General features: G+C 35.5%; 1 protein-coding gene across 16 annotated transcripts in view; it reads right to left on the bottom strand.

Annotated features, from left to right (window-relative positions):
* Positions 1 to 11,932, bottom strand: part of dip2ca (disco-interacting protein 2 homolog Ca) — a 196,978-nt gene extending 185,046 nt beyond the window's left edge. For all 16 annotated transcript variants that reach the window (XM_073940841.1, XM_073940843.1, XM_073940842.1 and 13 more), the window contains exon 1: positions 11,549 to 11,932. In XM_073940841.1, coding sequence (XP_073796942.1) covers positions 11,549 to 11,627 — 79 coding nt within the window. In that variant the 5' untranslated portion in view covers positions 11,628 to 11,932. The remainder of the gene's footprint in view (positions 1 to 11,548) is intronic.
* Between the last annotated feature and the right edge of the window lie 1,474 nt (positions 11,933 to 13,406).

The following is a 13,406-nucleotide window of genomic DNA, read 5'->3' as shown; positions in this document are numbered from 1 at the left end:
TCTTAATGACTGTCCTCACATGTTCACTTTTCACCCAAGTGAGGTAAAAAAGGAAAAAGAGCAGGTATCATTCCATTAACCTCCATTTGCATCATGAGGAAGTGATGCTTACAAGGAAGAAAGAAAAAGCGTTGGTGTGAACAAGGAAGTGCAGTTGATTATTTTTCTATGCAATACAGGAAAAACGGAAAAACAGGGACTCATGGAATTTGTTCCTACTGAGACTAAAGAGAAAGAGAGAGGAAATGATGTCAGCCACAGCAGAAGCTATAGATACACAAACCGTACATTTCCAACTAAATCTTTCAGACAAATCAGTTAGCAAACGTCGAATATAACATGAAAACTGCAGGTAAAGCAGTCAGATGTCATCTGTTTGGCTCAGCTTAGGAATAATTTATGGCATTTAGCAAATGTCATGATCTCCCCATGTCCAGGCACAGGTGACAGGCAGTGACAGAACCTCAACGCTGCTATCCTGCACCACACGCGGCGTCACGACCCCACAGCACAGCCTCTGTCGGCTCTCATCATCAGAGCCCATAACACAACATGCTTCCTCTTGTTTCTTCATATGCCATATAGAGACTAAAAATATACTCTTCAATATCTTTACTACAGAATAAGTCAATAGGCTTATATTAAACTACGCACTTTTATTTTTAAATCTATTTTTGTTAGTTTTATTTTTATTTATTAGTCACACTACACAATGAGCACCAAACCAAATCACACTTTGATCATAACCATTTGCTTGATCTAAAATTCAGGAAAAACAATACAACTCTATTTTAATAAATTTTTGTAAGCAATTTCTTTCACATTGTTTTGCCGATTTTCCAGTCCTCAGTGTGACACAATCAACCCAGGCTCATTCTGAAAACGTACCCCTATAAACTTTTATGGGTAGCATCAAATACATTGCAGAAGGTACGTTTTTTGCGGTTTTTCTTTTTTATGAATCCACTGTGTAAGCTTTTTGAGATCTCAATTTTCTCTCGCGAGTGCCATTTGTGCCTGCTGCTTTCACGTAAATCCAAAAGAGGCTGCTGTCGACTGACTGACTGACTGACTGACTGACTGACTAAAAAGCAATCCAATCTTCACTGGACTCGAACCCCATCGTCAGGGTCAACTCGGAGGTATATGGAGGTATGGTGGCCAGCTGGTAAGCATGAAAAAGGAATGTGTCATAGCGCCCCATAGCGTTTATTTTAAAGACGAAATGCAGCCATACAATAGTCTGGCTACATACTTCGTGATCTCCAGAAATGTACTTAGGGCTACATTTTCTAGAAATGAGCCTAAGTTGCATACAATCTATCAGACTGATTTTTCGGAGTTTATTATTTTGTTGAACATACACTGCAAAAATGCTTTAGATTTGGGTTTCTAGCCCAAATATCTAAAAATTCTTAAATCATACTCCAAAATGAAGTGAGTTTTTCCTTAAAACAAGCTAAATAATCTGCCAATGGGGTAGCATAATAATCTTGTTTTTTGTTTTGACATAAGATTATTTTGTGATTCTACATGGCTGTGCCAAGTACGCAACATCATATCACAGATTCATGGAATTGATTTTCCATTGGATCCAGAGATATGTTTATTGGGCGATTATACAAATTCTAACCTCCAGCATAATCATTCTATTAAGCTTACTGAAATGTTTTTGACAATAGCTAAAAAAAAGTATTCCTTTGAAATGGGAAAGACATTTATGTACCAATTGGACTATGGATCTCAAAAGTTTGCAACTGTATACCATTGGAGAAGATACTCTTATAGAGAAAAGAGTGAAGTATTTAAAAAGATTTCGAATCCATTTTTAAATTATATAAAAACAGTACCACATAATTTGATGTGACAAAGTTTTTCCCTATTGGTTTATACTGTATCTCCTCCCTTTTTTATTCATTATTATTTTATTTATTTGTTTTGATGTTCTGTATTGTTAACTTTTGAAAAAGCAAAATAAATGTAAGTGTATAATAAAAAAAGGGATTATTTTCAAAGCTTTACAAAAAATAAAAAACACTTAATTTTGGCATATTATTTCCCAAAACAAAAAATATGCTATGTTTGTCAAGAAAATGCTTCTTGATTTAAGAATGTTTACATATTTGGGCTAGAAACAAGACTGTAGTGTAGCTGCTAGTAATTTTTTTTTTTCTGGATATTGTGGTTTATATTTTCCTGGAATCTTTGATGAATAGATTTTTTTCTTATTTTATTATATATAATTTGATTATGACACATTTCTTTCCAACTAATAAATTACTTTTTCAGTTTTCTTCTCTAAAAAAGGCTTTCATAATGGGAAAAATATTTGAAAGACCTTATAAAATCATGAATACAAGTGTCAGTGGTCTAAAAAGATATCAACACATCAATAAACCATCTTCTCATACAGAAATAATCCTTTGAACTGACATTTTTAACAGACAAGGCCTCAAGTCGGGGGTCAAATAGGGGTTTCTTTCTTCCACAGCCAGCGTGAACCCTGTTTAAAAACTTGACCTTTTCACTTACTAACAGTGTGACCCTAAGGGTGAAATGAGATCCATTCATCCTTTATTTGGCATGAACGAGACTAATACTGAGTTTGAAGAATCAGCATTCATTAAGATTCTGCCAGCACAGACTGAAGACCACTGAGAAAAACTCCATTCCAATCCAAGTCAAGCAAATCCAAACGAGTGCTGAACTAATTATTCAAGATGATGAATAATCATTAGTAATCACTAAATACGTTGTTTATATAACATACTTGTACTGTGTATATATATGTATATATAATATGCAAATCATGTATATATGTTTGTTATGTATAGAAAATGTTAAATATTTTTACAATATTGCCGGGAAAAGATTAATCGCGATTAATCACATAAAAAAAAAAGTTTGTTTTTACATAAATATTTAAAAAAGTAATGCACCCTTTATTCAAAAATATCTCACCTGTAATATGTGACCATATTTACTGTACAGAACTTGTCAGTGAACTGTGAGGGGAAAAAAATAAATAAATGAAATAATCATTCATTAATTGTAATGGAGTCAAAATGTTCATTAATCAAGATTATGATTTTAGGCCAAATCCCTACACAGTACACACACACATTACGCAAATACAAACTTTTATTTTGTTGTTACAAACCATGTTTATCAAACCATGGAGGCACTGAAACACGTGATAAACTGTATACAAACTTTAAGAAACACAATATCGCCCTTAAGGACAATCTAGGTTGAGTAAACAGATGCAAATCTATCTTCGCAAACTGATGAGCAGACGTTTGGTAATTTCCAGGCCTTTCATCCCGTGCCAGCACACTGAGATAATCACCTCTCCTCGAGCGCAGTGCTAAACAGCACCACAAGCTAAGCTGGAACGGCAAGGGAGCATCTTATTTCTACAAAGGCAAACACAAACACAAACGGAGGTTCAGAAGAACCATACAGGGCTGCAGAAAGAGGGAACCGAGCCAGAATATTCCCTCTACCGCAATCATAAAGTGAGGCAAAACGTTTAAATGCAAAACCAGCTGATTAAGGCTAACAAAGCTTGAAGGGCAGCTAAAAATACTCATGTCCACTTGCAAGCCTGTGATCATCTTAAAGTGAAGTTTTACTGAAATTACCTTGGAATCTAAAAAGGTCGCAACAGATTTCTATTCTATATTCTAGTCATATTATTAACTACAATAACAACAGCAATTCATTTTCTAGGACTTAATTACTAACAATAATTAGACAACATTAGACAGTGGTTTACTCTGAAAGCTCTTTGTATTATATTGTATTACATCACTTTATTATTTAAAAATTTATCAGATACTGTAATAAAAAAATCTGACAAATGTCACTTATTATGGTCATTTTAATATTTAAAACGGCAATTTTTCTAACCTTATTAGATGCTCCCTCTGTTATGTCAGATCCTTACACTTATAAGTGATAGTTCATTCAAAATAAATGACAATTTCTTCAGCATTTCCTCACACTCAAGGGGATCTAACATTTGAGATTCTTTCTTTTGTTGAACGCCAAACAAGATATACTGATGAATGTTTGTTATTGACAACATGTGGTAGAAACAAATAATACTCAATGCCTGCTTTTTACCCAACATTCTTCAGAATATCTTCCTTTGTGTTCAATAAATGGAAGAAACCCAAAACAGGTTTGGAACAAATGAAAGGTGAGTACATGATGGCAGAATTTTCATTTTTATCAACCAATCAAATTAAATCAACAAAACCCTGAAGCTGCTTAGAAATTAGGGATCTATTGCCAAAATGTAAAAAAAAAATAGACAAAACTAACAATTTTGTGTCCACATTTGGAGACTATTAACAGATTTGTATGCTGAGAAACATAAATCTTGACTCACACTTTATTTTAAGATACAATTATCACTATTGATAAACCCTCAACTATGATTTTGCCTTGATATACTCCCAATTTGCTGCTTATTAATAGTTATTATAATGTAGTAGTTGGGTTTTATTGACTAAGATTAGGGATGTAGAAAAAATATTATACAGAATATGCACTTTAAGTACTAATAACCAGCCAATATCTTAATAATAAGACACCTGTTACACTGTTGACAATTTTTGTAAATTACACAATATTTAACTGTAATATGAACTGTATTTTACAGTAGGTCTGTTATGCAGTATGTAACTGTATTTTAAAAAGGCATTGTGAAAATTACTGTATATTTTACAGCAGGCGTGACCAGCCCTGTTCCTGGAGATCGACCTTCCTGCAGATTTCAGTTGCATCCCATATCAAACACACCTGCCTGTAATTATCAAGTGCTGTTCAGGTCCTAATTAATTGGTTCAGGTGTGTTTAATCAGGGTTAGAGCTGAACTTTGCAGGAAGGTCGAACTCCAGGAACAGGGTTGAGCACCACTGTTTTACAGTAATGATATACAGTACATACAATTCTGTAAATACATAGACAGCAAGATAAATAGTGCTGTAAATGTAATTACAGTACTTTCGCTCTTATTAATTTACAGTAAGACCCTGTATACACAAATACGTTTTAGTTTTAAAAAACAAAAAAAAAAAATATCCACGTCCAACCTGGTGTTTCACCTAGCATTTCTGAGCACCGCTCTGTCTACACTTCAACGCTGAAAATGCACATCACTTGACCACACACAGTGGCATGCGTTGCTGCGCATGCGTGCGTCTGAGCTCCAGGCTGTCAGCGGGTGCTTTGAGCACACCTCCCCAGGTGAGAGCAGCTCATGTTGGACAGTAATAAGGGATCTACAAGGATCTACCTCTGGATCTAATCTCACTATATTTGTTAGACATGATAGTTAATTCATCCTGTCGCTCTAACGACATATTCCCCAACTTTGATCTTTTGAACCTATTACTTGTTCTCAGGTAACATGTTTTGGCTGAGCACAAAGATAAGTTAATATATTAATTTATGTGACCACGTACACTGATTCTGCAAATTTAACTGATTGCTTGCCTTTATTTGCTACAATGTATAAGCTTATTTTATGTTATACTTTTATAATGGCCATTATTGATTATTAAAACTAATATTCAGCGAGAGAGTATGTTTCGTATTTTCAATGAAAATGAAAGAAGGCAGTGATGTTATAGGATCCGTTTTATTAAAAATATGCATGCAGCGAAGATGACGCTCATATAAATATGTAGCTACATGACGCCTCAAACATTTTTGGTATCTTTTAAGTTGCTAATATTAAAATGAAAATTGACAGTTCCTTATATCATGTTTTTATTTTATTAAGAAAGTGAAACAACGTAGCCAGGGTGATGTGAATGTTATATAGAACACTGTTCCTTTTGAAGATTCATCCAACGTGTCCTTGGGAGTTTGTTTTCCATATCAAACTTGCGAAGTCGAACCTACAAGGAGAGGATGCAAGACTGAACTTTGTATACCTAATATTGAGGAAAAAGCCCCAATCAGATAGGCGAATGTCTGCAGCCTTGCCTACATTTTCAGATATCTCCGTTTTCCCCCATCCACACTGGCACAGAGCAGCAGCATTTTAAAATTAAAACAGCCACTTCAAGGTTTCCAAAATGCTCTATTTTCATTGCTCAAAAACTCTGGGGTATTGTGGACGGATAGTGCAACCATAGCAAAACTGACACATTTTAAAACTAAAATGTATTAGTCTAAACGTTATATCGTTTAAGTCATTTGATATGCAGTGACATGCAGTCAAATATTTCGATAAGCAGTCCTTAGAGATGCGGTGACACGCAGTCAGATAATTCGCCGAACAGATCCACCACTTTTGGCCCTCATAAACAATCATAAAGCTCTCGTGCTGCAGGAATGAGGAGGTCTGCTGAAGGTGCGCAGCTGTCGTGCAGTGAGGCGTTTGCGTCTTTAATAGGGATGTAACGGTATTGTAAATACCGTCATACCGCAATATTAAATTTTTTCGATATTACCGAAGTCGCATGACTCGGTAAAACTATAGGTCTTCTGAGAAAATTTGCTCAGGCGAATGAAGCGAACGGGAAGTAGCTGGAACTTCATTTCCCATCAGCCCCGGCGTGGCCATAATCCTTTGCGGTCTGTTGTCGCTACAGATCCAGTAATGCGGAAATGGAGTGTGCTGCTAGTAGCGGAGATGAAAAAAAGATGGAAATGATCGAACCTAAAGCGGGTGTTGTCGCCGCGCGCGTGCTGAATAGCGGTGCTGTCGCGCGCGTTCTGATCAGCTATGTTGTGGCGCGCGTATTGTAAAGCGCCGAGGGGGGGTTGAGCGCGCATACTCAAGAGAGGTGTTATCGCGCGCCTACTGAAGGGCTGGACTGGACGGAGGTTGTGTCGCGTCGCGGGGGCACTTTTGATCGTTTTGGAAGGGCATTTTCTATCCAAGACTAAAAAGGGCATGTGCACTGCACAGGTTGAGCCCTATGTGTGCACGTGCCTGCAAGTTGGGGAATACGACTAATAACAGTCATGGGGACTGCAGAAACACAGCACACTGTTCAGATTGATGCAGACATTGACTTGTACCGCAAAGAGATCTCTATCTCACTCATGGTTTGTCCTCTCAAGTGGGGGAAAGACAATGCACAACGTTACCCCACTGCTGTCAACATGGGCCAAGTCATATCTCTCTTGTCCCAGAATCCTCAGTCCCAAATGAGAGGGGTTTTTTCTGTTGCAGGGGACATTGTAAATACTCAGAGATACCAGCTTTTACCAGATTATAGTTATATGATAATTTTCCTTTAAACCCATCTCTATCTAAGTGAGTGATTAAATGTTAAATGTGATGAGTTTTTAACAATACTAAATTGAAACTTTATTTTTTTACATGGTTTAATAATTTTTTGTTATTAAAATTGAAGTTCCTGTTTCAAAGCTAACAGATAGATGGCTAATTTGTATGTCATTGACACTTTTGGCACTTTTTTGGGAGTATTTTCAAAAGTTTTTTTTTTCCTGTAAATGATTCAATAAATACCGTACCGTGACATTCATACCGAGGTATTACCGTACCGTGAAATTCTGATACCGTTACATCCCTAGTCTTTAATAATCTACGGCAGTTTGCGTTCATTGAACAGTAAGATAAACAGTCCCTTAAAGTCACATCTCGCTTTTAGTTTCGGGCTTTGGCGCGTTTTGCACTCACACTACAAGCATACCGCGCCCAAGCCAAAGTGAACTGCGCTCAGGCCCACCTCTTCCAACCGGGCCAGGGCCGGCCAAGTGAACCATGCCTGAGCCCGATTCATCGCACTCACACTTCTCAAATGATACGGGAAACGGGCCTGGGCACGGTTCGGATAGCATAGTGTGAGCATGCCCTACTGTAAATTCTACAAAAAAGTGTTAACAGCATAATAGTGAGAATTGATCTGATGCCTTTTTTTTCACTGTGAAAAACTCACACTTTTGGTCCGGACTAAACACACTAGAACAATAGAACCTCAAGTGTAAAAACACCCTTAAACATACTAGCTTAAGACTTTTTAGCAAGGTTGAGATAATCCATGTTTGGCTGATGACATGTATTGTATAAACAAAACACATATAGCCCTCATCCTCATATTTTGACCTCATTTAAGCAGGTTCGGCTTTAATTAGGGGCGTCAGACACTTCCATAATTCACACCCAGCATTTAAGATCATGACTTAATTAATAGAATTTTAACATGTAATGGACCGTTTAGTACCATAATGCTTTGTGTGAGTCTACACTAAACAAGTGTCAACCAGAGGTCTTTGAAACCTACTGACTGTGATATGTTTGGTATAAAATGATGCAGTTTTTCCTGACAGAGTCTTTAGTATCATTTGGAGACAAAGGTCTGCTGGAACTTTGAGGCAGGGTAAACAAATGCACAAGCACTTATAGCCTTAAATGGTTCAGATCTACACACAGCAGACAGTTGCACATCTACACACACACACACACACACACACACACACGTTAGAAATGAACACCATGCAATTGAATTAAAGAGATAGTTCACCCAAAAATGAAATCTCTTTCATCCTTTACTCACCCTTTACTTGTTTTGAACCTATTTGAGTAACTATGGAAGTCAATGGGTACCATCGAACAACATTTTTCAAAATATCTTTTTTGGATTCAATAGAAGAAAGCAACTTATAAAGGTTTAAAACCACATGAGGAAGAGCAAAAGATGAGGTAATTTTCATCAAAAAATGAATTTTTGGATGAGCTAAGGCAGGAAATGGAGCACAGGTTACTAGTTCACTCAAACCAGTTTGTGTTAGATGCCAAGAGTGTCAACACGATAAATTATTGTAATTTTACATGCCGGGGTTTCTGATCGGGTCTAAATATTATCAGTATGCATAAACAGAATGATGTATTATAATGCCATGTTAAGAATACCAACTCTGAGCCTGGTTGATACATTCGGCTTTTTTAGCATAAAAAGATTATTGGTAGACTCAATATTAAGTTAATACATACTATTTAAAAGGTCAAAAGATACACTCTGTAGAATTATTGGTTGTGGATTTTTTTTCAAGTAAATTTAGACTTTTTAAGCCATTTCACCCGAATAAGTTCATATCTGACCCAACGTTGTGTCACAGAAGCCCAGCATTTATATAATAATAAGTGTCCATGCAAAAATTACCTTTGCTGTTTGTTCAAACCACTTAAAATGAGCTAAAACAGCACAATTCTTGAGGGTTTTTTTGTGACAACTCAATTGTTTTATGTTCAATCCACTTAATCGATAATAATCATTTGTAAAGTAAAAATTTGTACTTTTTTCAGAATTTAAAGGTTAATATGGCATCAGAACAAGTCTACTTCTGTCATGACAGGAGCATATGCTTCATAATAATGTGTAATAGTTTTGAACGCACCATTTTATGCTCCTATAATCATAATATCATATATTTAAAAAGTGTTAATCTAATGTTATTGAATTTATGCAGAGTTAAGACTATTATTTATTATTTATGGAAAAAATGCAGCATCAAGTGCATCTTTTTGCAGTGTAAAGGTGGCATACAGATGCTATACAGTATAGAAGTCATAAAAAAAGCACTGCTCCATTTTTGGCTCAGTGCAAGAAGAATCCAAAGTCAGAACACACTAAGTTTGGTGCTGTCACAACAAAAGCATAGATTTCATAATGTATAACTATACAGAACTATTTGTTCTGTATTTGCATCTTTATACTATAATCACATTTTTTTAAACAAAAGCTTTTTTTGTTGTGAAAACCTTCAGGTGTAGGTTTTGCATTATAAAGATGGTATAACGATGGTATACAATGTGAACCGCCTTAACACCTGAACCTGTCAGGACAAGAGCATCTGTTTCCTAATGTATTATTAAATGTGTACATTTTATTCATAATTTTGTAATAAAAAACATGTTAATTTTAGTAGTTTTATGAAAGTATTATTGTGCATGTCTGTGCAGATTCAGATGCAGCTTTTGCAGTGTTAAAAACGGCAGAAAGATTGGATACACTACAAAAATACACTATACTGCTTTATTTGTGCTTCTGTGCTAAATGACAGCCTTAAAGTTTGTTGATGATTTATATACTTATATGTTCTATTGCATTATAAGACCATCAGAGCATATTTTGTGGTATAATAAATGCAGCTTTTGTGTAACAGAAACCAAATACGCTGTGAAAAAATATATATTTGCTGCATTACTGTGCAAAATGACAACCTTAAAGTTTGTTGCTGTCCTGACAAAAGCATACGTTTCATAATGTATACCTCTATAAAGAACTATGAGTTCTGCATTTGCATCATTTTACTATCTTTTTTAAAAACTAAAACTTTTGTGAGGTAGAAATGCAGTTTTAGGCAAAGGTTTTTGCATTATAAAGATGTAATAAAGATGGTATGCAACATGAAAACATTTCTGCTTCTGTGCAAAAAAGAAGAACCGCCTTAACATTTGGACAAGAGCATCTGTGTCCTAATGCAATATTCAGTTAGTACATTTTTATTCTTACTTCTGTAATAAAAAACATGTTAATTTTGAGTAATTTTATGTCCATTAGTGTACATGTCTGTGCAGATTCAGATGCAGCTTTTGCAGTGTTAAAGATGGCAGAAATATTGGACATGCTATGAAAATACATGATACTGCTTTATTTGAGCTTCTGTCCGAAATGACAACCTTAAAGTTAGTTTATGATTTGTATCATTAAATGCTCCATGTCATGTTTTTATAATGCTGATTTCACATTATAGTAGACCATCAGGACATATTTTGGTGTTATAATTAATGCAGCTTTTGGGTAACAAAAACCGAATACGCTGTGTAAAAAAACAATATTTGCTGCATTACTGTACAAAATGACAACCTTAAAGTTTGTGGCTGTCGTGACAAGAGCATACGTTACATTATGTACCACTCATACATCCATCATTTCGTGCTTTTATGTTCATAATTTCATACTGACAAACCATAAATCATGTGTAAACCAATATCTGCAGCATAACTACGCCTGCATCTTTTTGCAGAACAAAACAGAGCCTTATATGAAGGGAATAGATGGAATAATGGCGATGCATTTGTAGGAAACTGAACTGCTTGTTTACCAAACTGCTGGTGTACAGAAGACGTTACACTAGCATAAATAACAACACAGCCACAGAAATTCAAAACCATCAACGGCTACATGTAGATTCCACGGCGGAATTTCGAACGCTCGGTCCCTAGGGAAACGCGTTTTCAGAATCCTAACGGAACAGAAAGAATCAATTCCGAAGTCTTTGGTCTCCTCAAGGTCAAATAGATACATTGTAACAAAGAGAATGCGGCGGGAGTTACATCAAACGAACGAACGCCCTTACGAACGCAAGCTCCGCGCTGCTGCGGGGATAATAATTGGCTCCAACATCTGGTGTTGGTTGTGTTGGTATGGTTGGTGGAGGTGGTGGTGGGTTTTGGGGTGGGAGGAGGAGGAGGAGAGGAGGGGGGACGTTAACGTATCCTCCGCAACAACCGTATTGTCGAGCGAAATAAGTCATTTAAAATGCCACTCATACCTTCGGATAACTCCAGCTCCAGCTCAGCCAATCTGGCCCGCACCTCCAATGGAAGGGGCAATGCATCGCGGTCCGCCATTGTCCGTTCAAAGGGGTAAAAATCACTCTCGTCCTCTTTCTTCGACTCTTTCAGCGCGGCTGCCGTTTCTCCGAGTCGCAGCGGTGCATAAGGAGGGCTGCGGGAGACGCGTGTCCAAAAACAAACTGCTCGGTGAACGGTGCTACTCGGGAGATTTTCTGTCCCTCTCAACGAAGCCCCGCCATATCTGAAGGGCTCCGCCGTTGGAGTCAGCAGTGGAAGATGTGGACTGTCAGTGCGGTGAAGCTCACGGGTCGGAGCGCTGTGTGTGTGTGTTTCTCCAGTCTCTCCCTCTCTTTCTCACTGTCACTCTCTCATGACGCAAGGCGAGTGTGGTGTTTTTGGCCGCAAGAGGGCGGAAGAGCGCCTATGTTTATGTTTCCAAAAATAATGCTAGTAATTTCTTGATGAGAATTTAAGTAAAGTCGATCATTATTAATTATCGATAAATTTTAAAATAAACGAATGAATAAAAAGTATTAACTTACATTGTAATAGTAAACTAATACCGTTTTTATTCATAAAATGCATTTGAATAGATACGTATTTTAAGTTCTGATAATTCAGAATATTATTTTTTTAATATATTTTTAGTTGTTTTAAAAATGCAATTAAAAAGGAAACAGGCTTAAGTAGCATTTTTTAAAGTAGTAATGTTAATTTTAAGTTGTACTTCCCATTATAAAAATGAATATGTGTATCCATTTCTTAGTGAATATGGGTAATATGAATCGGTGCATTTGAACAAAACAGATTTATTAAACAGATATCTTTATTAAAATAATATTTTAGTCACAGAACATCTTTGGAAATGAAATGATAATAAATTAAAATTCATGCAAAATATTGCACATAAAAAAACACGTTTTTGTAGATTTTTGCTGTTTTTGAAAATCTTTAATATTTTTCCCTAACATATAAATATGGGCTACTAATTTTTGAACTATTATTGTAAGTGATTTTGTTAGATTAGGTCCAGATTTGGCTTCAGACTAATGTTTATGCACAAATAAAATATTGTAACCCATAATACAGAAAATATGGTGTAGTCATATATGCTGGCACTATATATATATATATATATATATATATATATATATATATATATATATATATATATATATATATATATATATATATATATATATATATAGTTGATATCAGAATTATTAAGCTACATTTGAATTTTTTTTTTTTTTTCCCAAATGATGTTTGACAGAACAAATTTTCACAGTATGTCTGATATTTTTTTGTCTTCTGAAGAAAGTCTTATTTGTTTTATCTTTAAAAACTATTTTAAGGTCCAAATTATTAGAACCTTTAAGCTTTTTTGTGGATAGTCTACAGAACAAACCATCGTTATACAACAACTTGTATAATTACCCTAAGCAGCCTAGTTAACCTAGTTAAGCCTTTACATTTCACTTAAGCTGTATAGAAGTGTCTTGTAAAATATCTAGTTATTATTTACTGTCATCATGGTGAAGATAAAATAAATCAGTTGTTAGAAATGAGTTATTAAAATTATTATGTTTAGAAATGTGTTAAAAAAATTACACACACACATACACAGCTTAAATATCAAATAGCTCTTTCAATCTAACTTAGATATTTACACCATGTTTATTATATTTGTTACTGTTAAGGTAACCAGAATCATGACCAGGTTTTTATGCAGTGTTGAATTCATTCAGCTTGATGCTGTAGTGAACCATCTTTCTTTTACCTTAGACTCAACGGTAATAAAGGGATTGTTCTACTAAAAAAAACACACTTGGT

This window comes from Danio rerio, chromosome 24 (assembly GCF_049306965.1).
Source record: "Danio rerio strain Tuebingen ecotype United States chromosome 24, GRCz12tu, whole genome shotgun sequence".
In the NCBI taxonomy this organism is placed as follows: domain Eukaryota; kingdom Metazoa; phylum Chordata; class Actinopteri; order Cypriniformes; family Danionidae; genus Danio; species Danio rerio.
Note: the sequence above shows the minus strand (reverse complement) of the source record. Positions and strands in the feature narration are given on the sequence as shown.